At 39.2% G+C, this 27,576-nt stretch overlaps 1 protein-coding gene, 1 non-coding gene and 1 pseudogene across 2 annotated transcripts in view; all 3 read right to left on the reverse strand.

The window, feature by feature from the left end:
* Positions 1 to 1,705: 1,705 nt before the first annotated feature.
* Positions 1,706 to 2,400, reverse strand: LOC118578068 (annotated as a pseudogene).
* A 3,189-nt stretch (positions 2,401 to 5,589) lies between these two features.
* The window catches only part of Mamdc2 (MAM domain containing 2), a 159,126-nt gene continuing 137,139 nt past the window's right edge, over positions 5,590 to 27,576 (reverse strand). The window contains exons 12-14 of the mRNA XM_036205401.1: positions 13,692 to 13,951; positions 6,295 to 6,379; positions 5,590 to 6,169 (exon numbers count right to left, since the gene is read on the reverse strand). Of these exons, the coding sequence (XP_036061294.1) occupies positions 6,105 to 6,169; positions 6,295 to 6,379; positions 13,692 to 13,951 (410 nt within the window). The 3' untranslated portion in view covers positions 5,590 to 6,104. The remainder of the gene's footprint in view (positions 6,170 to 6,294; positions 6,380 to 13,691; positions 13,952 to 27,576) is intronic.
* LOC118576806 lies at positions 19,756 to 19,862 on the reverse strand. The gene has a single exon (XR_004944016.1). It is a non-coding gene; the product is annotated as a U6 spliceosomal RNA (small nuclear RNA).

The raw sequence follows: 27,576 nt of genomic DNA on the forward strand, positions 1-27,576 counted from the left end.
ATCTAGAATCTATAAAGAACTAGAGAAGCTAAACACCCAAAACAAAAGAACACTTCCAACTAAAATCCCAAATCATCTGAACAAAAAAAAATGGGCATAAATTGAACAAATAATTTTCAAAATTTATTTAAAAAAATGATATCTAAAAAATGCAAATGGTCAATATATATTGTAAGAAAGTGTTCAACACCCTTTGCCTTTAGAAAATGCAAATTAAAACTGCCTGGAGAGTACATCTCATTCTAATCAGAATGACTGTCGTGACAAAATAAATGATAACCAATGCTGATCCCTTATCTTGGCTCTTGTGAATAGTGCAGCAATCAGCGTGGATGTCTGAGTGTCTCTATGGTCTTAACTACTGAACCAGCTCAGCATTCCCCCTGCATTTATTTCTTACCATATTTTTAATTTAATGTTTGAACAGCAACGTATTTGTATGTCAATAGCTATACATTGTAAAATATATTTTGTATTCTTTTCCCTATTTTGCCTCATTTCCACCCCCATTCTTTCTTGGCATATTTTCCTAAAAAATGTTTTAACTCTCTCTCTCTCTCTCTCTCTCTCTATATATATATATATATATATATATATATATATATATATATATATATATATATATATATATATAACCATCCATCCATCCATCCATCCATCCATCCATCTCTCTAGTATGTATGTGCTTCTGTGCATGCACACATGGGTGTACACATGTGGAGTCAGAGGACAACTTACAGAAGTTGTTTTCTTCCACCATATGGGGTTTGGGAATCCAGCTCAGTCTATCAGGCTTAATGGTGAGCATCTTTATCTGATGAGTCATCTAACTGGCTCTCTTGCCTTATTTAAAAATTGGTTTTAGGAGACATTTGGTTGGGTTTTTATCCATTGCATATTTTACAATATGTAACCATTCACTGAGCAGCCTAATAATTTATGACATGTTAGAAGATGGCTAAATTGGGGACAGTAACATCCAGATAAAATGCATAAAGAGGACCAAGGAAATTATTATAGACCTTCAAGAGAACCTTTTATACCCCTTCTAGTATTTAGAACCCAAGTGCACATTAGTGGTAAACTAAGTGCTTTTCTTGAGCTTTAGTTAATCTAGAAATATTTTGTGAAAGCTAAATTAGATGACACTTTTTGAAAAGATTCCTCTATAAACAAGAAGTCTAATTTAACATAATGTTTTTGAGAAAGTCATGTACAGTTCAGAAGAACCATAGTCAGTGACTACTGTGGGAGCAAGGAGAAGACATTGCCTCCCTGCTGCTTACAAGGAGTCTTGAGCACCTAGTGCTAAAAAAGATGGCAGCATGACAAGATTATATGGTTGCTTTATCCTTAAGATGGCACTATAAGATCACAATTTCTTTATACAGAAAGAGACACAAAAATAACTGAGATTTAGCTGGAATTTCAGTAATTCCTTATCATATAAACTGGAAAGACTTTTGTGTCAGAATCTAAATGTGTCTACGTTCTTGTTGTTGGGTATTTTGTTGGCTTTACTTTGTTTTGAGACCAAGTTTTATATAGCCTAGACAAACCTTGAATTCCCTTTGGAATCAATGATGATTTTGAATTTCTGATTCTCCTTCCTCCAGGCCTGTAAATGCTGGGACTGCATGCATGTGTTACCATGTCTTGCCATCTATTATTTTCTTTTGGTAACATTAAGGTTTATTGAGGTGTTCTAGTACAGACACTGGGGCTTGCCCATGGTGATCTTGATGTATAAAGCCAGGACATTTTGCCAGTTCTTCTTGAGCAAGGTTACCAAGAAATTGACAGTCAAGTGGATGTCGTAGACTGACTGGCTCATCATCGGTCATCTTCACATGGCCAACAGCAACAGCCAGACACAGCACCTTCTTCATCTGGAACTTGATTATGGATTTCACCTCATCAACTTTGGCCACCGTGTTTTCATTGTGTGTCAGCAGGGAAGGGAACTTCCCAGCCTTGTTTAGGCCTGGGTCCAGGATACATGAGATCTGCTTGATCAGAGAGACTCAAAGGCCAAAAATGCATCAAATTTCTTGCCTAGCTTTTGACCAACTTCTTGTTCTTATTAAGCTTCTTCAGCACCTCCATGCCCTTGTCAGGGATATCCACCGCCTTGGCTTCATCACAGTGCTGCTGGTCTCCCAGGACGCACACAAAGAACCTGGGGCAAGGAGTGGACTTGAGCCTGTCAGTGCCTGACAAGCGTTTGTCCTTCTGAGGGTCATAGTTCTTCAGGCTGATCTGCAACTCCACAGTTTTCAGGAACTTGTGATGCTTATGCTGGTTCCTGTACAGGACTTCCCGCACTACCTTGTATAGGGTGTTGCAAAAGACTTTGCTGCTCACGGCTGCTAAGGTCATGAAAAACCGGTTATTCTTCATAGCTACTACTTTACCCCACTTCCCAAAGTGGAAAAAGGAACCAGAGGGTAAATGACTTGCTGTCAATTATAGTTTGTAAGCAGCAGAACCAGGATCTGAATGGAGGCCGCCAGAATCCAGGAGCAGGGTACCTAATTTCTGGGCTGTGCTATATCTTTACAGTGATTCACATACCAGAAATCCAGTAGTATTAGAAAAAAATATTAGTTATGAAAACTTTTTCCCCTATCTGGTGGTATAGGGAAAATATGGGGGTGAGAAGTCAAGGAGCCCATATTTTATCTCCCAAGAGTAAGACAAGAAAGCATCCAGGCCTCTGGAATCCTACACTATGGATCTCTGCTGTCAGATGCTCTTCCTAGGCTTTCCCATAAACCCTGAGTACATGACCACATTGTATTTCTCAAAATTGTGCTTGCTAGCTGTCTTGTATCTCTTCTTCTCCACTAACCTGTGAGCATCTTTGTAAACCTCCATGCTTGGGAAGATGCCCAGAACACAGATATATTAAGAAATCATCTCTGAACTCTATTCTTTCATGTTAAGCCAGACCCTTCATCAGAGGTACTGTTTTCTTGGTATCTACGCTATTCCTCCTTTCTATACAGAAATAACCTCAACTGCAGATGGTGAATTGTAAGAACGAAGGCAATCTGCATAGAAAGCTGTTTTTATTTAAAGAGCTTGGGTGTTTAGTGCTGCTGAGAGTTGGAAAAATGTGAAGACTGGGGTTAAGTTGTTAAGTAGCTCCTAGAAACTAGTGTGCCTTCTTCCCCTTGGACATTTCTGAACCTGGGAAAACTATGCTGTGCTTACCATCTGCCTTTATTTTCATCTACATGAAATATAGTCACAAAGAATGCTAAGGGCCACTTGTAAAGAGAACCGAGGCATGAAACAGTGGAATCCTGCAAGGGAGCATAATGAGGGAAGGTGAGTCACTCAGCTTACTTTCCACCTCCTTGCATCTAAAAATGGCAGGTTGTTTCTTAGCAACCGCCGGTAATAATTACCTCTTTCCTTACTGCCCCCAAATAGTTCTCTAAGCCCCTGAGGCATCTCTCCAACCTGCTAAGTTCATTTTTTTTTTATTCCAGACAGGGTCCCTCACTTAACCTGGAGCTCATCTAGTTGCCACCATGTCAAGCTTTTAAAATGGGTGCCTGGGGATCCTAACTGAGGTCCTCATGGTGGCATGGCAGGCATTTTACTGACTGAGCCATCCCCTTAGTTCCATATTGGAGTGATCTAGTAAACCCTAGAAGAGAGTAATTCATATTGCTGTTGGAGTTTAGGGGAGAGTTGGCAGGTTGAGGAGGCCGTTTTAGAAAGGTTAGAACACGGGACAGGCAATGCAAGAGGTTGGTTTCCAACCCAGGTCTTGCACTAACTACTGCTCTTGAACAGATTCAGTTTTCTTATTTATATATATAAAAAAATAAGACTGCTGCTTGGATCTACTTCTTCATGGGCTGTCAGGGTTAAATAAGTTAACTTGTGTAAAAACACGCTTGCTTTGCCTCTGAAAACAGGTATTCAGTAAATGTTAGATGGAATGATTTCATGAAAGTTTATGTCACCATCAAGGATGCCAGTGAACTACTTCATCCATTCATCACATAGCACAAATACCTCACAGTATACTCAGGTACATGTGGGTGCTGAAGACACACTCTACATCCTTTATTCAGCAAACTTAACTATAGTCACAAGTGGTGACAACTCTCTGAAGGATTTATGCTGACTAATGTGTGCCAAACTCCTGTGGCTAATTAATCATAATAGGAAAAAATTCATTAACAAATAAATTCATTACAAAATGAATTTAGTTTTTCCTATAAACCTTAGGATGTTGATTTTCAGTACTATGCAGTCTTAAGTAACTTTCCACCATGTCATTTCATTTTGTTTTATCTTCATGATGCTTGGGTTCAAACCCCAGGCCATGCTTATGTTTTAGCAAGTGCTGCATCATTGAACTACGTCCCCAGTACTAATACTTAGCTTTCATATCTGTGAAAATGCTAATTATATTTCCATTTCAGGGGGTGAAGGAGAGAGAAAACTCATTTGCTCATTCAACTTTGTTTCTGGGCATTAAGAACACAAAAGTAAACAACAGATTCTGAGCCCTGGGTTGGTTATGTGGCTCAGTGTGTAAAGGTACTTGCTGACAAGCCTGACTTGAGTTCAGTCCCCAGGAGCCATGTGGTGGAAGGAGAGAAGTGACTCTCTCAAGTGAAGGTCAGAATCTTAACACTTGCACTATGTCGTTCATGCACCTCCCTCCCCAATAAGTACATTTAAAAACTGAAAGAAAAGAACTCTGTTGTTAACGTTTAATTCTAGAGATAAAATTTAGGGAAACTGAGATTGCTTATGGGAAATAAAATACTCTTTAAATATTAATTATTATATAAACATATGCAGTGTTAATGTCACTAATTAGGTGATTTAAGACAATTATGGTAGAATAGAGATTCGAATTAGAATTTACATTTATATAATAAATATGTTCTGATAAAGACAAATCATGTAGAAATGAGTTAATTGCTAACGAAAGGAGTTTCAAATGATCTTTTATTAGGTAATTTTGAAATTTTACAACATCTGCTTGGCCACATAATTGCACACATATATACAATTCTCTAAGTAAACAGAAAAACAATAGTTTAGTAAGTGTAGTTGAACTCATATTACTCAAAACTTCACCAAAAGATTTATTATAAAAATCAGTCAAATTGTTGAACAAGTTTATGAAAATTGTTGGGTGTGTGTACATGAAAAATTCAAGCTTGCCTTACTGAAAAGGTGCATTTCTGTCCATGTGCTTATAGTGCCTGTCCAAGGTAGTTCAAAGGCAGAAGAAAGAAGGTAGCATTGCCTTGTGCTGCAGTGCTAATTAGCATGGACTTACGCTGGGGCTCCAAGGAAAGCTCCTTCCCCATACCTATAGTGAAATAGTAAAGATTTATAGCTTTCTTCTGTGACTAGAATATGTGGCGCACGCCTTTAATCCCAGCACTCGGGAGGCAGAGGCAGGCGGATCTTTGTGAGTTTGAGGCCAGCCTGGTCTACTGAGTGAGATCCAGGAAAGGCACAAAGCTACACAGAGAAACCCTGTCTCGAAAAACAAACAAACAAACAAACAAACAAAAAAACAAAAACAAAACAAAAAAAAACCCCAAACATAAAATACATAAATGATGCTTTATTTCCAGAATAATTTGTTACCATAAAACTGCATTCATTTTGCAGATAGTACTGATATCTTGCATGATTTAAGACAAATTTTCATACTTGAAACTCAAAGGAAAAACCACCAAGACCTAGTCTCCCAATACATTCACTGAATGCAGACTTAAATATGCACATTCATTTTGATTGTGCCCTTTACATGTGCACTTTGCAATGACTTTAACATAGTACATTTGTATTTTTAACTGGCACCAAAATTAAGACGAAGTGATCTATGTAAAACCAGTAGCCTGTACTTCTAGTAACAGTTGTCAAATGTGCAGGGGAATAAAAAAGGAAAGCCCTGAGTCAATACATATGTAGTTTTCAAAAGTAATGAAAGGGGTGTTCTGAAGTCATTTCAGCTTATGCAATAGTTAAGAATATCCAGTATTCATTTCTTCTGTTTTCACTTTGATTGAAGAGAGGTACAAATTTTGTCTACTTAATCCAATTTAGATAATTTCTTAATACTCAATTTCATTTAAGTCTTCAGAATATCCTGATGATTGTTGAGTTGTGTCTTCCATTTCTGTCAAGAAAGACAGACAGTATTTATTTTCTCTATAGAAAAGATAATTTTGAATTCTTATAATTTGAGACTATATTATAAAATTCATTTTCCAATCAAGCTTATGTAATTGGGTAAAATATTACCTGTACATGGTCCTGCCTGAAATTTAACATCATCAATGGCAATATCACTTCTTATTGACACTCCTCGAATGGCTTCAAAAATTATCTGAAAAAGAATGAATGACGTTTGTATTTACAAATAGAGTCAAGCTAATCAAACTTGGTCGGTCAGGGAAGTCTAGGCTTTTTGGCTCTAAAAGCTCTGATAGCTGGTGTAGCTGACTTTAAGGAAAAGGACACAAATTACAAATTCAAGCCTGGCCCTTATAACCCCATCAATGAAGAGGCTAACAGGGAAGGATTGTTGCAAATTCAAGCCAGCCTAGACTACTAAGTGAGTTCTAGGAGAGCCTGGTCTACATTGCAAGCTTGAGGCCAGCCACATAAACATAGTGAGACCAACTCTCTAAAATAAAATAAAGTAACCAAACAACAATAAAATAACAATACAAATTTGAATTAGATTATTTGGAGTTGAAATATTTCACAATGAAATATGATGCCTCTTCGACATCTTTACAGTTCTCTAGAGATGCTTAATCAGGAGTGCTTCCTAGGAACCTGGTAACCCACCCCACTTAGAACATTTTGTCTAGCTCCCCTCAGCATCTTCAGTTTCTTTAGGCTCCCATTGAATCTACCTTTGGTACTGGAACTAGGTGGAAAAGCTAAATAATGGGGTGTAAAATAATTAAATTGTTCAAAAGATAGTGAATCACTTATGTTAAATACCATAACATCAAAAGCACACCTTATATGCCTTGGGGGGTGGGGCACTCTGTTTCATGAATTTAGAGTCTTTGAAGAAAACAACTAATCAAATATTCTTGATCTAGAAAAATAGTTCACCAGCTCCAAGGATGTTGCAATAATGGTTAATAAATGACTGAATCTTCCAGACAGGTTTGTGGGTAATGACAACTGTCCTGAAGATATATGTGCTCTACCCATGTCATTAGATTAGTTTATGCTTTGGATTAAATTTTTAAAAAAGCCCTTAAGGTAATCTTATTAAAGCCACCCCAAATTAAGAATCTAAATAGAGGGTTGGAGAGATGGCTCAGCAGTAAAGAGCACTGACTACTCTTTCAGAGGACCTGGATTCAATTCCCAGCACCCATATGGCAGCTCATAACTCTGTAACTCCAGGATCCAACACCCTTACACAGACTTAAATGCAGGCAAAACATAAAATATACATAAAATAAAAATAAATTAAAAATAAAGAATATAAATAGAATAATTAAGTTTCTGTAATTATCTTGAATTTAATGATTCAAGGAAATTTTAATGGCAAGCACATGACAAGATAAAGTCAAGAAAACTTTCTAAGGACATAACAGGTCATGGTTAATTTTAAACATGAACTTTTTGGCACTGATGGGCATCAAGGTGGTTATAAGGCTTTATTTCTAAGCATGAGTGTGGAGGAGCACTTTCTGGAAAAGATTGGCCTTTGAAGCCACAGCCCAAGCTAGGATATGTGTGTGACCTTAATTCAGGGTGGGAGGCAGAGGGAGAGGGAGTTCTCTTTCTTTTGGAACTGGACAGCTATCACATGCTAAGGGTATCTGAATGCTGGACTCCAGGGCTTTTGGTCTCTGAGACTTATGTTAGGTGAGGATCTTGCTGAAGGTTAGACCTTTTTTCCTTGGTTTTCAGATAAGCTGTGCTACACCTTTTTGAGTTCCCCAGATTGCAGATGACACATTGTGGAAAATTTTAACCAATTTCTATAATAAATCCTTCTCTTCCCTTCGATCCATCTGTCTCTCTGCCTGTCCATCTATCCAGAATTTTATTTCTCTAGAATATACAACTCTAAGCAAGAATCAAAATAAGTGGTAAGGAAAGGGGGTAAAATGGTCCATTGCATCTGCATAGGAAAATATATGGATGTAATTAATAAACATTTTGGTTTTCTGAACAGCAACAACAATCTGGTTTTTAGATTCCAATGACTATAATAGCCAAATTCTGATGGAATGACATTCTGAGTAATCTGTTATTTGTCTAAATTCTGGACTTTATAAACCTTTTGTGAATTTCCTTAATACTTGAGTGACAACCATATTATAGCCCATGACTTCCCCACTGTAATTTTAGATAAGTGGTAGCAACTCTCTTCTTCATTTACAAGATTATTTTGGCTTATCTTTGGGCTTTACATCTAACCAACCCTATCCTGTAGCAACTAATAAACAAATATTTATTTTCAGAATACCTGCAATAAATATGGGATTAAATTAGGTATAATGTTGATTCCCAAATTGTGGGCTGAGACATCCAATTGTATTCCTAAGGGTGCTGTAGGATAGTTTGAAATTTCACACAGAAATATTCAACATTTAGCAATACTGTGGGAATTACTAGTTGAAAATCATCCAAAGATTCAACATTAGGTGGGCTTATATTCCTTTTGATAACATCTTATCATTATACAGCTGGGGTTTTGGTAACAGCTGTAATTAAAGCAAATGCCATGTAAAACTCTGTGAGGAACTTTTAATGAATGTGGTATGTCTAAACTGGCCAAACTTTCACAAGCTCTGAAGCCTTGGCTGGTTTGAGAAGTTACACAATACCAAGCAGGTTCATAAAATTATGTATATGTGGTATATATGCATAAATGTGAGATGACTACTAAGTCATTAGAATATAGTTTTTCTTAAGTTATTTGGACCTAAATACTTAATAAATGGAACTGATATGTGCTTCTTTTGGTCTAGAAAACCAGGCCAAAAGCTGGGCATGGTGGTGCACACCTTTAGTCCAGCACTAAGGAGGCAGGGGCAGTCAGATCTATGTGAGTTCAAGGCCAGCCTAGTCTACAGAGCAATTTCCAGGACAGCCAGGGATACACAGAGAAACCCTTGTCTTGAAAATTCAAAAGAAAAGAGAAAGAAAACCAGGTCAAAATTACTAAGACTAAGGCATCTATAAGACAACAAGTAGAGGTGGTAGTTGATACCCATAATCACAGCATTTGGGAGGCTAAGAAAGGAGGATCATGATCTCAAGTCCAGCTTTGACTGCATCTTAGAAGGGGATACAAAGCAAGACCCAGTAGGCTTCTCTCCTTACTGCTGCTTCCTGGCCATCTTCTTGCTAGTGCTAGTGCTATGGGGCCCAAATATCCTGACCCTGATATACTGTGTTCTCCAAGTAGTTGCTGGAGCTACTGTTTAAAACTAGGTCATCGCCTTAAAGCCATCTGATGTATTTTTACTGCTTTTGGAATAATTTAAAATCTTTTACCATATCCTCTGAAGTTTTGCAAAATTATCCCAGTACTCCTTTGTCTTTATCACCTAATCATCTTCATCTCCTCTCTCTCCAATTAATGTTATTTTTAAGGAGCAAACCATACTTCCATATATTTATAAGGTTCAACATGATGTTTCAATATATATTAATAATACACAAAGATTAAATCAAGCAGATTACTCACGGTTCATCATTTTCTGGTGATGAGATATTTAAAATTTACGTGCCTCCTCATTTTGAAATATGTAATCCATTATTATTGACTGCAGTCACCTTGTTGTGCAATTAGACCTCAAAACTCATTCCTTCTGTCTACCTCATGCATGAGAGCCTTTGACCCACAACTTATCATTTGTTGTGGAATATTCCTGTACACAGTGTGAAAATGTGTTGTGGTGATTGGTGTAATAAAGACCTGAATGGCCAATAGCTAGGCAGGATTTTCAGGGTAGAGAGAATGCAGGGAAGAAGAAGGGCAGAGTCACCAGCCAGATGCAGAACAAGCAGCATGGACAGTACATAGATGAGGTACACAAGCCTCAGGGCAGCACATAGATGAAAAGAAATGGGTTAATTTCAGTTATAGAGCTAGTTAGAAACAAGCCTAAGCTATTGATCAAGTTTTCATAATTAATAAGAAGCCTCAGTGTGGTTATTTGGGAGCTGGCAGGCGGGACAGAAAAATCTGTCTATAATCATTCCATCACAACTTATCATTCCATCACTCTCTTTGCCACATTTGGCTCATCTATCCTTTATTCAACCCCATTTCTGTGAGTTCAAATTGCCTTGTTTTTTATTGGCACTGGTATTATACTATCTATTTTTGGCTTATGGTTTAAAGTTTTTTCATTTATGTGTATGTGTGTATGTCTGTGTGTGTCTATGCCATGTGTGTAGGTACCCATGGAAGCTACAAGAAGGTGTCAGATTCCTGGAATTGGAGTTAACAGGAGGTTGTGAACCACCCAACATGGGTGCTGGAAACAAACTCAGGTTCTATGGAAGAGAACAAGTGTTCTTAACCACTGAGCTACCTCTCTGGTCCCAGCTTACAGTTTAGTGTTTTTTTTAAAAATTACTCTCCCATACAAATATAAGCTCCAAAAAGAAGTAAGAACTTCATATGTTATAGTTATGGCAGAAATTTAGCATATATTACATGCATGTGGTCAATAAATATTTATGGAAATGTGATACTTTATATTAGACTACAAGAACTCAGTCTGGAAGCCTGATACAGCTAATGAGAATATCAGTTTTGCCATGGTGATGAGAATTAAAGACCAGGGAAATCTGGGAGGAAAATGTAGTTTTTAGAAACAGTGAAACATTTTTTAAAATAACTTGGTTATATTAAAGTTTATAAAACCCTTTCACACATACAATCTTATTTGATGCCCACTTTTACTCTGCTAGGGTCAGCATGATGGGAATTATTTACCCATTTTGAATTGTAGAAATAATCCCAGAGCAGATAAGGTTTGTCCAAGGCCACTTGGTGCTTGTGACCCTAATAGAAAGAGGACAGTTTGGGAGTTCTGCAGGGCAGGGGCCAGTATAGAACTGTGGTTATGGAAACAGACTTTGGCACTAGGTAGGTCTGAGTGTAAGTTCTCCATAAGCCATTTGCTTTTCTCTATCTATAAAATGGAGCTATAACATTAATTGGAACAACTTATATAGAGTTCTTAGCACTGTAATTACCAACTGTGTAACAGATGGCCAGGCTATGTGTGCAATGTATCTGTATTTTATTAGACAGTAGAATGCATCCTAGACCACCTACAGTCATTTGGGATTCCTGAGGTGAGCATTAGGTACAGAAGAAGAAATTGATTTCCTCTTCTATTATCAGCCAAAGGGGTCAGTCTACTCTAGAGTCTTCCTTCTAGATTGTAGTTCGTCTTTCTAACCATTCTGCACCCTTTGAACTGCAAGATTCCAAATCGACACCCCAGATTGTTTGCCAATCTACATTTAGAAAGTACTTCAAGCTGGGTGTGGTGATGCATGCCCAGAATCCCAGCAATGGGAATTTAAGGAATGAGAATCCTGAATTGGAGTCCAGTCTGGGCTACATAAGCACACCTCTCAAGGAAAAAAAAACCAATTTCAAAGACTACCTATGCAGCAATATGACAATAATAATATACTTTATGCAAGGCCCTGTGTGCTGATTCCCAGAACTCAAATTTCAAAGCATTTATGTATGTGTCCTTTGAGAGTTAAAAAAAAAAAAAATCAGTGCTAGCCTGGGAGTATAGCTCAGTGATGGAACACTTGCCTGGCATAGAGGTAATGGATTTGATCTTCTGCACTGCAAAATAGAAGTGTGTGTGTGTGTGTGTGTGTGTGTGTGTGTGTGTGTGTGTGTGTGTGTGTGCATGCGCTTGGATACTATCCTCAAAGTCATATTCATTTAAATTTGGAGATTTTTCTATTTTTAGCTTGCATCAGAATCACTTAGAGGGCTTATTAAAGTAAATTTCTGGGATTCCAAAGCCCTCCAGAGTTTCTGATTTAGTATTCTGAGGTGGAGTCTGAGAATTAGCATTTTGGGGGAACTTACATTTCAGATGTTTCTGATGCTGCTGGTATATGGACCATGCCTTGAGAACTATTTGAAAAAGGTTCTGAATTCCCTGGAGTCTAACAAGATTGAGCCGCCATCTCTGAATGATGATCAACTACGTTAGTTTTCATCTGCTTCATGTACCTTCTATAACAGTCATAAAAAATCTTCATGGAGCAATCTGCCATTCACTAATACATCTCCAAACAGTTATTCATGCTTAACTGATGGATCCTGCCTAGACAGTAGAACATCTTCCTCATGTCACTTGTTGCCTATCAATGTAGCAGCTTGAGTGGCATTGTATTCAGACACTCCAGCTGCACTGTCTTCAGTTTAGATCTTTAGAAAATCAGGCTGGGTAGTGGTGGCGCACGCCTTTAATCCCAGCACTCAGGAGGCAGAGCCAGGCAGATCTCTGTGAGTTCGAGGCCAGCCTGGGCTACAGAGTGAGTTCCGGGACAGGCTCCAAAGCTACACAGAGAAACCTTGTCTCGAAAAACCAAAAAAATAATGGAAAAATAAAAATAAATTAAAAAAATCAGTTTGTGTTGTAGAGTGGTTAAAAAAAAAAAACAAAAAAACCCCCCAAAAAACAAAAAACAAAAACAAACAAACAAAAAAAAACCCCAGGGTTGGGGATTTAGCTCAGTGGTAGAGTGCTTGCCTAGCAAGCACAAGGCCCTGGGTTCGATCCTCAGCTCCAAAAATACCCAAAAAACAAAAAACAAAAAAACAAAAACAAAACCTGCATTTTGGATACCTCTTCTCAGGAAGACTTGAGCTTAGCCCAGGGCAGTAGTTAAAGCTGAGCAGACCCAGGAGGTTTACCACCCAAAAGCAAAGCTGCAGAGGAAGCTGGAGTCTTCGTTGGAGAGCATGCTCACGCCGGAATTCTACAGAATGAATTCAAGAGCAACTGGGAGTCTGAAGGTTGTCTCCCCAGAACTTTAGCTTTGGTGGCCGTGTGAAGTGTGTGGTTATAGGAAGGCAAACCTAGGCTTTCTAGGCTAGAGAAGTTGCTTAGGTCTACCTACTGGAATAGGCACATGGGGAGTTGGGGTGCTGGGGTGGAGATTACTGTGGATTTGGGATTAAGACCCCTAGTTTCTTCTACAACAATATAATAATGCATACAGAGGCTTTAAAGAATTTGCCATTGGCCACACACACTCTTACGTGGAAGCTGAGAACAAAAGCCCTTACATGCAAGTGGATCATGGGTAATAGGAGCAGTGCCAGTATATTTAGAAAAAAAGAGACTTCCCTTTGGAAACGAATGTACTTGACATTCACAACACACTAAGACAGACTAGGAACCTTTCATCCTTGAATTGTAAAAAACAATCACTTTATGCATGAATGTCCAAAGCTTTAGCTCCCTGTCTAATTTTACATTCACTGCTTAAAAATTAATCAATAACAGGCTAATTATGTTTACTCTTCAACTAATCCTGCCTTTATCTCTGACCTGAAAAAGGACAAAATATTCTCTTTTGTAGCAAGAAAGAGGAGAGCACCAGGCGCTTCAGTTCAGGTTTCCCTGGTGGATTCTCATCCCTCCAGGCTTACTTACCTGGTGTTGCCTCCTGCAGCTGTATTCAACCAGTGCCCGAAGCCAGGAGATGCTCTGCTCCCCTTGTCTTCTCCACAACAGGGACTCTTTGCTCTCTTCTTCCGTTTTCAAAAACACGCTCAGCAGGCCAGTTCCTGCTCCATACATGTGGTAGAAAAAAGTCAAGCAGTGTTTCCCAGGGACGCCTCTCAGGGGCCAGGACAAGAGGTGTGCCTTTTGTCCATACACCATGTGGGAGGCCTCGATATACATGTAGTAGCCTTGAGAGGAATGAAAAGCAGGCATGGTTAAAAAAAGACCCAATCACATTTTTTTTTTAAAAATAGTATTTCTGGTAACATAGACACTTTGGCTGTAGTACTGAGAAAAGGGTTATATAATTCTGGAGAGTATGTATGATCCAAAAAAAAAATAGATACACTATGAGGATTAGACCGCAAAATGATTTTTTTCATTTAATGGTTTATAATTCAGTTTAATAGAAAGAAAGGAATTAGTGCCACCAGTATTATGTCACTGGTATAATTATCACATCAGAATTTATCTCACTACTTCACAGATAATACTATGAATCTTCCATATGTTTTTATATTCCCTTTAGCTTCATACATTAAAATCCTAATGCCTAGGGTATCCACATTAGAGAGGTGATTATGTCACAAGGACAGTGACCCCCAAAATGAGGTCAGCATCTTCATCAAGGACTCCTGAAACTAACTCATCTTTCATGCCATGAGAGAGGAGCATGAGCAGAGAGCCACAGCTGAAGAAGAAACCCCCACCTTCACCTCAACACTAAATCTGCTGGTGCCTCGATCTTGGGTTTCCCAGCTTCTACAACTGTGATGAACTAATATATGTTGTTTATTAGCTCCCAGGAGTCCAACAGAACTAAAGCATAGCCTCCCTAATCTATTCCAGCTCTTACAGTTGCTAAGGCTAGGACCTGTAAATCACACATTGTTCTCTCTCCCCTCTCTCTCCAGGCTGTCAGGAAATCCTGGTGGGTCCACCTTCAAAGTAAATCCAGAGCCCTGTCCCATTCCCTCCACTGCCAGTGTCCTGTTCCAATCATGTCACCTTGAACTAAAGTGACAGATTCCTAGCTCATGTGTTTGCTCTTACCTTATACCCTGTAGTCTACCCTCAGCAGTATCTATAGCAGTCTTTCTAAATGCTTAATACATGTATGTGTGTGTGTGTGTGCGTGTGTGTGTGTGTGTGTGTGTGTGTGTGTGCATGTGTGTGTTTTCACATCTATTTGTGTGTATCAATGTGAGCCTGTGTCTGCCACCATGCCTGTGTGATGGTCACAGAACAACCTTGGATGTTGACCCCTGCCTTCCATCTTGTTTGAGGCAGGGTGTATTTGCTGTTTTTCTATTGTATATGATAGGTTATCAGTCCTGTGAGCTTCTGGGGATCCTCCTGTCTTTGCCTTTCCCTACAGATGCTGATGCTCTGACCAACCTGCCTCCCACCCCCTACCTTTCACTACTGTCTTTCTTGTTACTCATTAAGTGGACCTTACTGTTTCTGGATGTCACCTCAGGCTTTGGTACATGCTGACCCTGGCTCTTCTGGAGGTATTCTGGGCTCTTACTCTCTTTCCCCCTTTAAATGGCTGCTTAGATGCTACCTTTTCTATTGGGCCTATTCTGACCTCACTATTGCAAGTTGCCGTCTCCTCTTCTCACGTGCTTCCTCAGCATGCCTCATCCCTTAGACCTTAATTTATTGTGCTTTTGTAACTTTGCCTTTTAATGGGTTACCTCATTTTTGTCCTCTTTAATCTCTGTTTCCCTCTTCTCATCCCTCAGAGTGTCCTTGTTTAGTTCAGGAACATATCCCCAGTTCCTAGAGCAGTGCTCTAGGCATGGGAGACGTTCAGAAGAATTTGTGAGCGGATGGAGGAACATATTTTCTTTCATAGCACTAAACCACATGGCTGGAACACATGGCTCCACCAAGTTCACACTGAAAGTTGAGGTTCTTGGCAATGAGAAAGGCATTTGGACTTGGATGCTCTAAGGCAAAGCTACTACGAATCCAAGATGTGATAAAATCCAAGTCTTATTAAAGCACACGTTCTGAAACAAGTTCTAAATCATCTGAGGTATTTTTAAAAATGAACATACAACATAAAGCTGGGCATAGTGGTGCACACCTGTGGTTTCAGCACTTTGGAGGGAAAGGTAGAAGAAATTGCAATTCAAGGTCATACTTGGCTACATAATGAGTTTGAGGCCAGCCTGGGCTACCTGAGACCTTGTCTCAAGAAAATTCTTGAAACCATATTAAAAAAAAAAACAAAAAACAACCCACCTGAGACCTTGTTTCAAAAAATACTCCACATGTATGATAATCTTTGTAACTGTGTAACTTTCATTGTTCATCTGCACAAAAAATGCTATAATGGGTGTTTTATCACATTCTGCAATCCAGGAAAACTTTATTGTATTTTATTTTCTATAACATGTACCACTTAAGCTCCTGTCAAAGTAAACAAATGCACATACATGTGGGTGCACATGCAAACACACATATACACACAATCCTAATGGAAGAGTATGTTTAATTTAGTTCCATGAAAAACAAGGTTAAGGAATGAATGGCCATGGTATGTCATCAAACCATGTACCAAGGAGTTCTGTGCTTCCTATGTGCAAATTAGTGGTATAGTAGAGTTTGATAATACCTTAAGGCATACTCAATTAAGAAGCATTCTGAGTCAGGTGTGTGTAGTAGTACACACCTGCAATTCTAGTACTTGTGAGACTGAGGGAGGAAGATTGTGAGTTAGATGCCAGTCTGAGCTGTACAACAAGAAAAAATATCTCAAGAAATAATTTTAAGGCAACAAGAAAACGCACACACAGTGAAAATTTTTTTTGTACTTTGCTTTGGAGTTTTCCAAAGGCCACTTGAAATCCCACATAAAAGACCCTTGCTAGAGATGAGACATTGTCCTTGAAATAATGCTTTCACTGAGCAAGTGCAAATAAAAGACTGTGAGGGGCTGAGAGATAAAATAGAAAGCAATGGATTCATCATGAGTGACAGATGGCCTAGAGTTGTCTTTCACTTCGTGATAATAATTCTTGGCCATGGCCATTCTGGGGTCCTACAAGATGAACAAACTCTCAGTCACTCCCCAAGTATTTGTTCAAATTCTTTCCTTCACGGGTACAAGATACTAGTTTCTTCAGCATTAAAAGGGAAAGTATTCCTCTATGCCAGGCTCTTCCCAGCAGGCCAGGTGGCTCTAACTCAATCAGGGCTGTCTGTGCAGCCTCCTGCTCCCTCATCTCACCTTGCTTTGGACCACACACTCCTCCTATAGATGCAACTTCTACAGCCTACTCTGCTGTTCATTCCTGAATTGCTGAGTCTCAGGTGTCAGGTGAAAGCTATTGGTTAGGACCACCAGCTCCAGAGAGCTTTGGGCTTGGTGCTGCATGACATGAAAGGAAATCCACCCTGCTTGACATGTGTGATTGTGCTTCTTTTGGAAGAGGGGTCCTGCCTGGATGGAGAGAGACTTTCTAGGATACTAACATCAGTCTACCTTCAGTATTTTTAGCCTTTGCAAATCACTTCAGGATATAATTTGTACTAAGGACACATGTATATGGAAATATTACTTAAAGGAATATAGACCAACTTCTGTTCTTAAATAGTGATTTTAACATCTTCGCTAACTGATCAGAACCCCCACCCCTATGCATGAATTAGTTATCCCTCTTGTTTACAAATATTTCTCCCTTCTTGACTTGCACATGATAGTTCCTTTTCCTGAAACCACCAGAGAACTTCACAGAGGCCAGTCTGCCTCACATGTGTTTGGAGAGCAGAGAAAAGTTGAGTGTGCTGACATTTCCACATTACAGCTTCAAACTCTGTCTGTCTCAGCAACAAAAGCTTGGAGTGGAGCAGGATGTCACAGAACTGATGCTTCAGGCCTAGCTCATGACTTCCTGCACATAAACGATTGTTGGGTGGAAGGGGGGTGCTAAAGTGCTTTCTTTCTGTGGGCTACTGTCTGACATCTAGGATTCAGGAGTCCCACAGATCTACTGGTTGCTTGGAGCCCCATCTGTTGTTTGTGAGGCAACTGTGATGCCCCGAGAAGCAGAGACTCACACTGTACACATAATCCTTAACTGGTAGACAGCTGCTTCTCTAGGCTTTTGGCTCTCTTTTAAAGGGTTGGGAAGGGTCTTTGGCAGTCTGTGTGGAAGGAGCAGCAAGCTGTTTTCATTAGACTGGAAGAGCACTCCTAAAATTCAGGGAGAAACATCAAAGCTTTGGGAAAAACAACTGTTAAAAAGTGTCCCTCTAAAATCACCCTGTTATTATTATCAGGTTAGTTCTTTGGTAATTTCACACATACACAATGCAGTCTGGTTACTCTTCCCCAACCCTCTCTTCTTCCCCTTCTACCTGTTAATACCTTCCTTTCTCCCCTGATTCCCTACTTGTCCTTTCCCAGACTCAGGACTCTTGAGTTTGCTATGCCACCCAATTTCCTTCAGCCATGTTAAAAAGTCTGTCACACGGTGGAGCAATGGAATCGAATAAAAGACCCTGACATAAATTCACATACCTGTGGACACCTGATTTTTGACCAAAAAGCCAAAATTATACAATGGAAAAAAAGAGAGCATCTACAACAAATGGTGCTGGCATAGCCGGATGGTGACATGTAGAAAACTGCAAATAGATCCATATCTATTGCCCTGCACAAAACTCAAGTCCAAGTGGATTAAAGACCTCAACATAAATCCAGTTACACTGAACCTAACTGAAGAGAAAGTCAGAAAGAGCCTCGAATGCATTGGCTCAGGGGACCACTTCCTGAATAGAACACCAGTAGCACAGACACTGAGATCAACAATTAATAAATGGGACCTCATGAAATTGAAAAGCTTCTATAAGGAAAGGACATGGTCAGTAAGAAAAAAATGGTAGCTTACAGATTGGGAAAACATCTTCACCAACCCCACATCTGACAGAGGACTGATGTAACACGAATTGTAAAAGATCTTATTAATAAAAACAAACCAAGAGACAGGTATTGGGGTGAACCCTGAATGATCAGAGAAACAGAACAAGCCACATCCAACCTTACCTTGCCAACTCCTCAGCTGATCTTGTTTCCTCAGACTGAAAGCCTCTGAATCCTCAACCAAATGGATCTCAGATGAACTGCTGCTAAAAACTAAAAGCTAAAAAAGGCTCTAGTTCCTGGTCCTCACACCTTATATACCTTTCTGCTTCCTGCCATCACTTCCTGGGATTAAAGGTGTGTGTCACCAAGCCTGGTGGTTTCAAGTGTGGCTTTGAATTCACAATCCAGATGGATCTCTGCTCCAGAATGCTAGGATTAAAGTTGTGTGCTACCACTGCCTAAGTTTAATAATTCTGTTCTCTGGACCCCAGATAAGTTTATTTGGGTGCACAATATATCAACCACAGACTGATCTCCAAAACCTAAAAATAACTCAAGAAACTGGACATCAAAAACCCAAATAATCCAATTAATAATGTGGTACAGATCTAAACAGAGAATTCTCAATGGAAGAATCTCAAATGGCTGAACAACATTTAAAGAATTGCTCAACATTCTTAGTTATCAGGGATATGCAAATCAAAATGACTCTGAGATACCTTCTTACACTTGTCAGAATGGCTAAGATAAAAAACACTGATGTCAGATTATGCTGGAGAGGTTGTGGAGTAAGGGGAACACTCCTCCACTTCTAGTGGGAGTGCAAACTTGTATAGCCACTTTGGGAATCAATATGATAGGGGAAGGAAAGGGAGGAGAGGAGGGAGAAGAAACAGCAGTTGGGATGTAAAATAAATCAATAAATTTAATTAATAGTAATAACAAAATCATTTCAAAAATGAGGCGTTAGTCTTTAATGGGTATAGTTTCTGTTTAAGAAGGTGAAAATTTTCTGGAGCTGGATGGGGATGGTGGCTGCACAGTGTTATGAATTTGCTTAACAGCACCAACCACTTACCATATACATCTGACTACTGTGGTAAGTTTTTATATATATATATAGAACGCTTCATGAATTTGCGTGTCATCCTTGTGCAGGGGCCATGCTGATCTTCTTAGTACTGTTCCAATTTTAGTATATGTGCTGCCGAAGTGAGCACTACTGTGGTAAGTTTTAGACAGAAGTTTAAAGGCACAGGTGAGAGCTTAAGAGGGAGGGAGAGTCCAGGCAACAGGCACCATCAGGCTGTTAGTCTCGGGTTTCTTTAAAGGACTTTTGGCAGAAATGAGGGTGAGGTATTGGGGGTCGGGGGTCAGTCCAGTTGGCCCTACCAGATGTCCAGCATTTTAGCAGCTTTTAATCAATTAGTTCTTTAGGTTAGAATATGGAGTAATGGGTTTCGTATTACCACATCTTTAAAAAATTTTCTTGGAAGACTTCTCTGGCAAAGTGGGATCTGATGGTACCAGACCCTCATGGAAGTTTAGCTGAGGAAAGACTGCTGTACCCTGGAGAGTTCCAAATCTGGAGCTAATTCCTCAGACAGTGTAGACTAATGGAGTAGCTAGGTTATGTACCTGAGTGTTAAGTACCCAAGTTCTTAAAGATGAGGACTTGAAGTAAACTGGTCCTCAATCAGATACACCCATGCACACACACACATACATTTACATGCACATATTCCTGCCAGATCAGAAGTTTGAGGCCACCTGGCTACAAAGATCTTGCCTCAACAAACAAAACAGAAGAAACAAAGAAACCAAACCCAAACAACATTTCAAATACATAGTTTTAAGTTAAGAGCACATTTCCATACATAAACTATTATTTGATATATGGTCTTGGATATAAGAAAGACTCCTAATTTTACTTATTAGCTTGCTGGAATAAAATTTAGTTTCCAGAACAAACATCAAAGAGCATCCTGGAAGAGAGGGATGGTGGCTTTCTTTGGAGTTGTTAAGATGGAGAATGGAGCTGCTTTTTCTGGGAGGAGGAAGGATAGGGTGGAAAGACCATGACAGTTGTCTACCTGTTAGGAGACTCAGTGGGCTAAGAGCTGAGACAATGGGGGGGTGGTGCAGAGGGCAGATTTCTCATAAACTGCATAGTTATCTGTTGGTTTATTTATTCATTATCATTTGGCTACAAAATCCCTATTAAAAAACCCTAAAACAAATGCTTATGAAGAATTCTGACGGCCTGGCATCATAAAAATGGCAACAAAATGCTGGGAAGTTTGTGATGATTTGCTGTCAATGTCTTGTAAATAAGAAGCTCAGTGGCATCTGTGTTGGGAAACTTTCTGGTTCTGTAGGATAGAGCTACTCATGCAGATGGTGCAGGAACCAGGGAGATAAATGCTGCAAAGTCCATGTCACCTTAATGCCAGTTATGCTCCATCTGTCACAGAATGCTTTCTTTCTTTTACCAGCAGTGAAATGGTGGGGCTAGAGTTTTTTGGAGGGTGTCTTGGTTGTTATTTTATACAATGATTTATTGATAACTATTCCCCAAGCTTTAATCATATAGATTCTATCTTCATTACACTTTTTGTCTATCATATGCTATTAGAATTTAACATTTTCCTTTTCATAGTTTACTTGTAATAGTTTTCTTTTAATGGTTTTATTATCTATCTATCTATCTATCTATCTATCTATCTATCTATCTATATCTATATCTAGATCTATATTCAAACAAGAAACTTCATGTTAGCATGGAAACAGAAAATGAGCTATAAGTCTATGAAATAATAGTTCTGGCATGCTGGTTATGGATTTTTCACTTGCGTGGGTATTACTGGCAAACCTAAAAATAGCCATACTCATATCACTTGACATACTGGAGGTAGAAAGAATATGATTAAGGGGTCATTTTGGTTTAATGACTCTACCAAGTCTTCTGCTTTCTATGAAGGAAGTTTATCAGAGGTCACAGGCAATGGCTTTCTATTTTATAGAGGCACACATAGCGTTAAACAGCAAGTCTAGGAAAGTATTGCAGAGCCAGACATCAGATTCAATAAAAGATTCATGAATTGTAGAAATAACAACACCACACGTTTCAGTGGCTTTTATATATTATCAGTTAATTACCATAGCAACCCTAAGAGACTAGTAGGGCATTAACTGTTATTGCTGGTTTATATATGAGGAAACTCAGACTCAGAGGCCATGTAATCACGCCCCAGGCTCTTCAGGGCAGCAAAGACATGGCCAGTTCACCACTGGATGATTAGACTGTATCATGCACCTCAGAATATAGAAAGGTCTTTATGCATTGTCTTTTAGGAAAGCAAAAGCTGTATCTCCTTGGAACTGCTATACACGATGGAATATTGATCCTGAAAGGCACAAAATTACCTGGCATATTTATAGAGTTTTCTTTTCTTCTTTTTTGAGCTTATTTTTTATCTAATGAATTTATATTGACTTACCATTTAATACAGTTATCTATAAACCAGTTTTGATGCCTCTCTCCTTTCTTCTTTTTCCTTATATAGAATGTGCTCTTCCAACTATAGAATGACAGGCTTTAAGGATGGGAAGTGAAAAGGTAGAATGCAGTCTACAGATATAGGCATGTCCTTCAAAAGTCCCAGAATGCATTTTGTTAATTTAAAAAAAGGCCCTGTGGCCACTATACATCCAGGAGAAACACATTGTGCTACTGGTCCCAAGTCTCAGGGGAACATTTTCCAGTGTATAAAATAGGAAGCCCCACCTTTTAAAGTCACTCCTACCATTATCTCATTACCTATATTTTAAAATGAGCCATAGAAAAGTTTGTGAGGACTAAATGCCGTAAGTCACCCAGGCAGGTGCTAGCTCTCTCTCTCTTTTTGATGAAATTCACTATTGTTTGCAGTGTGCACTTAGTAACAAGAATGCTTATTGTTGCTACCTAAGGATAACAGCAGATAATTATTCAAACTTCACTAAATTAGTTTCCATAATATTTAATGTGTGTGTTTCTTTAGCTGATCTGTAATAGGCTGTCTACCACCAGCATCCTAAAAATCTATGAACTGCTGTTAATTTGTTGAGTAAATGAAAAATTTCAAAATATATTCCCCATTAAAGAAAAATTCCAATGTTTCCTAAGCAAAATTATATTAACTATACAAGTCACTTTAATTAATGTACTATGGCTTTCTAAGTGTCTTCTTTGACTAGGGAATAAAAAGAAGACATTGTAGCACTTTAATACTCCGAGTTTGCAAGGATTCTTGTTTGACCCAACTTTAGCTCCTAAATCTTTCCCTAGGCCTATGTTTTCCTCACAAAATCCTATCTTATAAGAGGCTTCTAAGCCAGGAGCCTCATACCCCTGATATCTAATCAAGGAGCTATGTGATCATTTCCTTCATCTTCCACAGTCCCAGAGGTGACGCACGATAACCCTGGATTGCCTTCAGCAAGAATCCTGGTAGGTCAGCTCATCCAAAATCCTTCCTACCCCTGACATTTCTTCCTGCTAGTTTGCCATGCCCTGATCTCATGCAGCTCTTTGTTTCTCTATTCTCCCTTGGCCATGTAGTGTTCAGGTTGAACCTGGTCTCTCTCCTCAACCAAAAAAATGACACTATGCTGGTTCTTAGCATGATGGTTGTGAGTGAAGTCTACCTTACTGTGTTTTAACAAGTACAGTTGGGATACTTTTCTTTCTTTCTTTCTTTCTTTCTTTCTTTCTTTCTTTCTTTCTTTCTTCCTTTCTTTCTTCCTTCCTTCCTTCCTTCCTTCCTTCCTTCCTTTCTTCTTCCTTCTTCTTCTTTCTTTCTTCTTCCTTCTTCCTTCCTTCCTTCCTTCCTTCCTTCCTTCTTTCTTTCTTTCTTTCTCTCTTTCTTTCCTTCTTTCTTTCTTTTTTTTTTGGTTTTTTGAGACAGGGTTTCCCTGTGTAGCTTTGCACTTTTCCTGGAACTCACTTGGTAGCCCAGGCCGGCCTCGAACTCACAGAGATCCGCCTGCCTCTACCTCCAGAGTTCTGGGATTAAAGGCGTGTGCCACCACTGCCTGGCGGGATATTTTTCTTAACATAATGTCCCTGGTATTTATTTCTCAGAATAGGGAGTTATAAAAGGAAAGACACAAACAATGACATCTTCTGTTGGGAAGTTTACAGCCAAAGTGCATGTAAATTTTATTATTCTTCTATTACCCTTTGCCAAAGAATAACAGACTGTGAAATATCTTCTCAGATATAACAAGACCTTTGGCTAAAGAGCAGAAAACACCAACAAATGCTTATAGTCATAAGAAACCAGGGATATAAAGATCTCATTCTAAATACTATGATGGGGGGACTTATGGGTAAGATGGTAGATGAGAAACTCATTCGAGAGGATCCAGCGTCCTCTCTTCTGGCCTTTGTGGACATTGCACACACATAGTGCTCAGACATACATGCAGGCAAAACATCCATATGTGTAAAAATAAATAAATTAATTTTTTAAAGAAAAGTAGTCTACAGTTCAACACAATCTACATCAAAATTCTAATGACATTATATACAGAAATGGAAAAATAGTCTCAAAATTCACATGTAAGTGCAAAAGAATGAGAGATTCAAAACATTCCTGAGCAAAACGAACACCTCCACATTTTCTTGGTGCATACACACATGCATGTGTACTTACACACATACAATAATGACTACTCATATTAAATTAAATATTTTGAACTATGTATACTTTTCTTCATGATATTATGCCCATGATTTGACCCCTAACTAAATTAAGAGAAGAAAATACAAAATGTAAAACAGACATACCTAAACACACAAGTAAATAAATTAATAAAAGCTAACTAGAATTGCCATATGACCCAGCCCAGCCACACCATTTCTGGGGCATATACTCCATGCATTCCACATTGTACTACTGAAATGTTTGTCCAACCATGTTAAATGCCATTGTATTCACAATAGCTGGGAAATAGAGTCAGCCTGGCTGTTCATCAACTGATGAATAGATAATGAAATGTGATACATTAATACAACAGAATTTACTCAGTTGTAAAGACAAATGTAATTATTAAATTTATAGGGAAATGTGTGGAACTGGTGAGGTAACTCAAGCTCAGAAGAACAAGTGCTGCTTGTTTTCTCTCATACATAGATTTTGGCTTCAGATGTTTATGTTTGTGGGTTTAATTTGGGGTTTCTTTCGAGGTCAAAAAGCTAGAGAGAGCACACAAGAGAGGTGAGAGGAAAAGACCCTTAATGAGAGGGGGGAGGAGTAACCCATACGTGATGGCAAGCTTTCCTGGTGCTGGAGGGTACTACATGCAGGCTGCTGGGGAGAAAACACAGCGGAAGATTACCAAGAAGTGGATTATACTTGCAGCAATATCAACCTGCTATGCAAGAGACACCTACTTATACAATAGTGGTATGACTGTTATGAGGGCAAGCAATCGCTTTCCGATTAGATCTGAGATCTGCTCCATGAGGGATTTCATGCCTGGTATTCTAAACTTGGTCAAAACCCCACGGTTGGGGAGGTCCTAGGTCCTAGGGGAGAACTTACCGCTGTTGTTTTGTAAATGTACACGATATCAAACTGCTTTCTACGTATTTGTGTTTGTACCTGCAAATTAGTGCTACTCTCAAACTTAGTCAGAAAAGGTGTTTTTTTTTTGTTTTTGTTTTTGTTTTTTTCTACTGGACAGTGGTTAATGCAGAGACTCATAACTGATCCAAATGCTGAGAATAAGTAACTGTAGAATGCTCAGCTCCAAACAGGCCATTTAAACCAACTTCCTAAGATCAGGACACATTGGGGGTAAGGCAGAATGAATATAAAAATTCAAGGATGTGGAGGGGCAATGTAAAATGCCGTCTTCTAGGCATGACAGGGCCACTGCCCTCATGAACCTACATCATCTATGGTTATCTGCACAAGACCTGCATAAGATCAAGCCAGTTCTGGCATGGATATAGGAGAAGTTCATGATATTCCATTCCTCATTGAGGAGCTATTGGCAATTGATGATTGTTAGAAGAGGGGAACCACGTTTTTTCTTTGGGTGCATGGCCACTAATAGTCCTATGTTCTGCTAAATGACCCCATCCCCATGCAGATACAGACTCAGTGGGTCATTTCTAAAAAGAAAAGAAAAGAAAAGAAAAGAAAAGAAAAGAAGAAAGAAAAGGAAAGGAAAGGAAAGGAAAAGGAAAAGAAAGGAAAGGAAAGGAAAAGGAAGAAGACATGAAGGCAGGAAGGGAAGCCTTGGGGGAGACTCTGGGAACAGTAGGGAAGGGGACTTGGGTTGGACATGATCAAGATACATTATACACATGTTTGAAATTGTCAAATAATAAATAAAATATTTTAAAATTATGATTGGTTGTCTTGTGGTCTAGCACAGAGCAAGTTCCTGACTTCTGAGCAAAACAATCTGTTGTAAATAAATGATGTTATAGCAGGAGCCTGATATCAGAACTGCTTCTTCTGGTTCTATTCTGTGACTGGCACTGCTTCTAGTATGCCTAGAGGAAACTTAGGACAGACAAACGGGGAAAAAATATTCAAAGTCTTGAAGAGTTAATGACTCAAAAGCCTCAGGTGAGCTGATAAACTCTGACAGTTGATTTGCAGGCTCATGACGTCTTCAGGTAGTTAGGAGCCTGCAAGCTCCTGACAAGGTCAGCATTCCAACCTCTGTCAGCATTTGCAACTTTGAGGCTGGAGGGAACAGATGACAGATGGGATCTTCAACCACAAAAGTTCCTTTTTTTCTGCCCTACAAAAACTCCAGGCTCCCTGCATCTTTGTGTGCTGCCTTCAATCCTGCTACTCTTCATTGCTCTGATTCCAGAACAATCCACCTTTGTAGAGGAAGCTCTACTCTTCCTTTTTATTTTCAAATTGCCTTGAACCATCCTGATCTCATAGAGGTGGCACCTGTTTCAGAGCTATCAGAGAATGTTGCAAGCTGAAAGGCACAGAGGAACCAACAGACTTCAGAGAAAATGGAAGGTCCACAGAATGAGCTCCAGATTCTCCAAGCTGCTTCTCTCTTTAGGCTTTGTGGCAGAGACACCAACAGGCTCACTGATGTGAGCAGAAAGTAACTAGTGTTTAGTGTTCAAAGTTGCTTGAGCAGCTGGGGTTGGGAGGGGCACATTTTATGAGAAAGGAGGGACAGAAAAGAGAACATATTGCTTGGCAAACTTCCCCTGAGGCATTTATCAAATTCTTAACTTGAAGAGACCAAGAGACAGAAAGTTAAATGCAAAACAAAGTAGGGTTTCCTGCCATCTTACCAGCTAGAGACAAAGTTTAAGTTTAGTACATACTAGAGAGGATAATTCCTAAATAAACTCCAGACTCCATTCTTGGAAAATATGCCTGGGCTGTAGGCAGAACCAGATGGGTACCCAGGAAAGCAGAGCCACAGCCACCTCATGTGGCCTTAATTCTTATCCTCTAAGAGGAAAACAACATCACAGGAGTGTTCTGTGATGTTTCATTTGCAACATCTAGATTTCAGTCAGATTTATCATAGATTTTTAGGTGTGTGTGTGTGTGTGTGTGTGTGTGTGTGTGTGTGTGTCTGTATAAACAGACAGATTCCACCTGGGGAAACAGGTAATCTATAACATGGAGTTATCATATAAGAGACTGTAGTTTGCTGGGCAGTGGTGGCTCATGCCTTTAATCCCAGCACTCAGGAGGCAGAGCCAGGCAGATCCCTGTGAGTTCAAGGCCAGCCTGGGCTACAGAGTGAGTTCTAGAACAGGCACAAAGCTACACAGGGAAAACCATGTCTTGAAAAAAAAAAAACCAAACAAAAAAACAACAAAAAAAATGCAAAGAGACTGTTGTTTAATGGTTTTAATATATAATAAATTTGAAGGGTCGGGGTATA

This window comes from Onychomys torridus, chromosome 1 (genome assembly GCF_903995425.1).
Source record: "Onychomys torridus chromosome 1, mOncTor1.1, whole genome shotgun sequence".
In the NCBI taxonomy this organism is placed as follows: domain Eukaryota; kingdom Metazoa; phylum Chordata; class Mammalia; order Rodentia; family Cricetidae; genus Onychomys; species Onychomys torridus.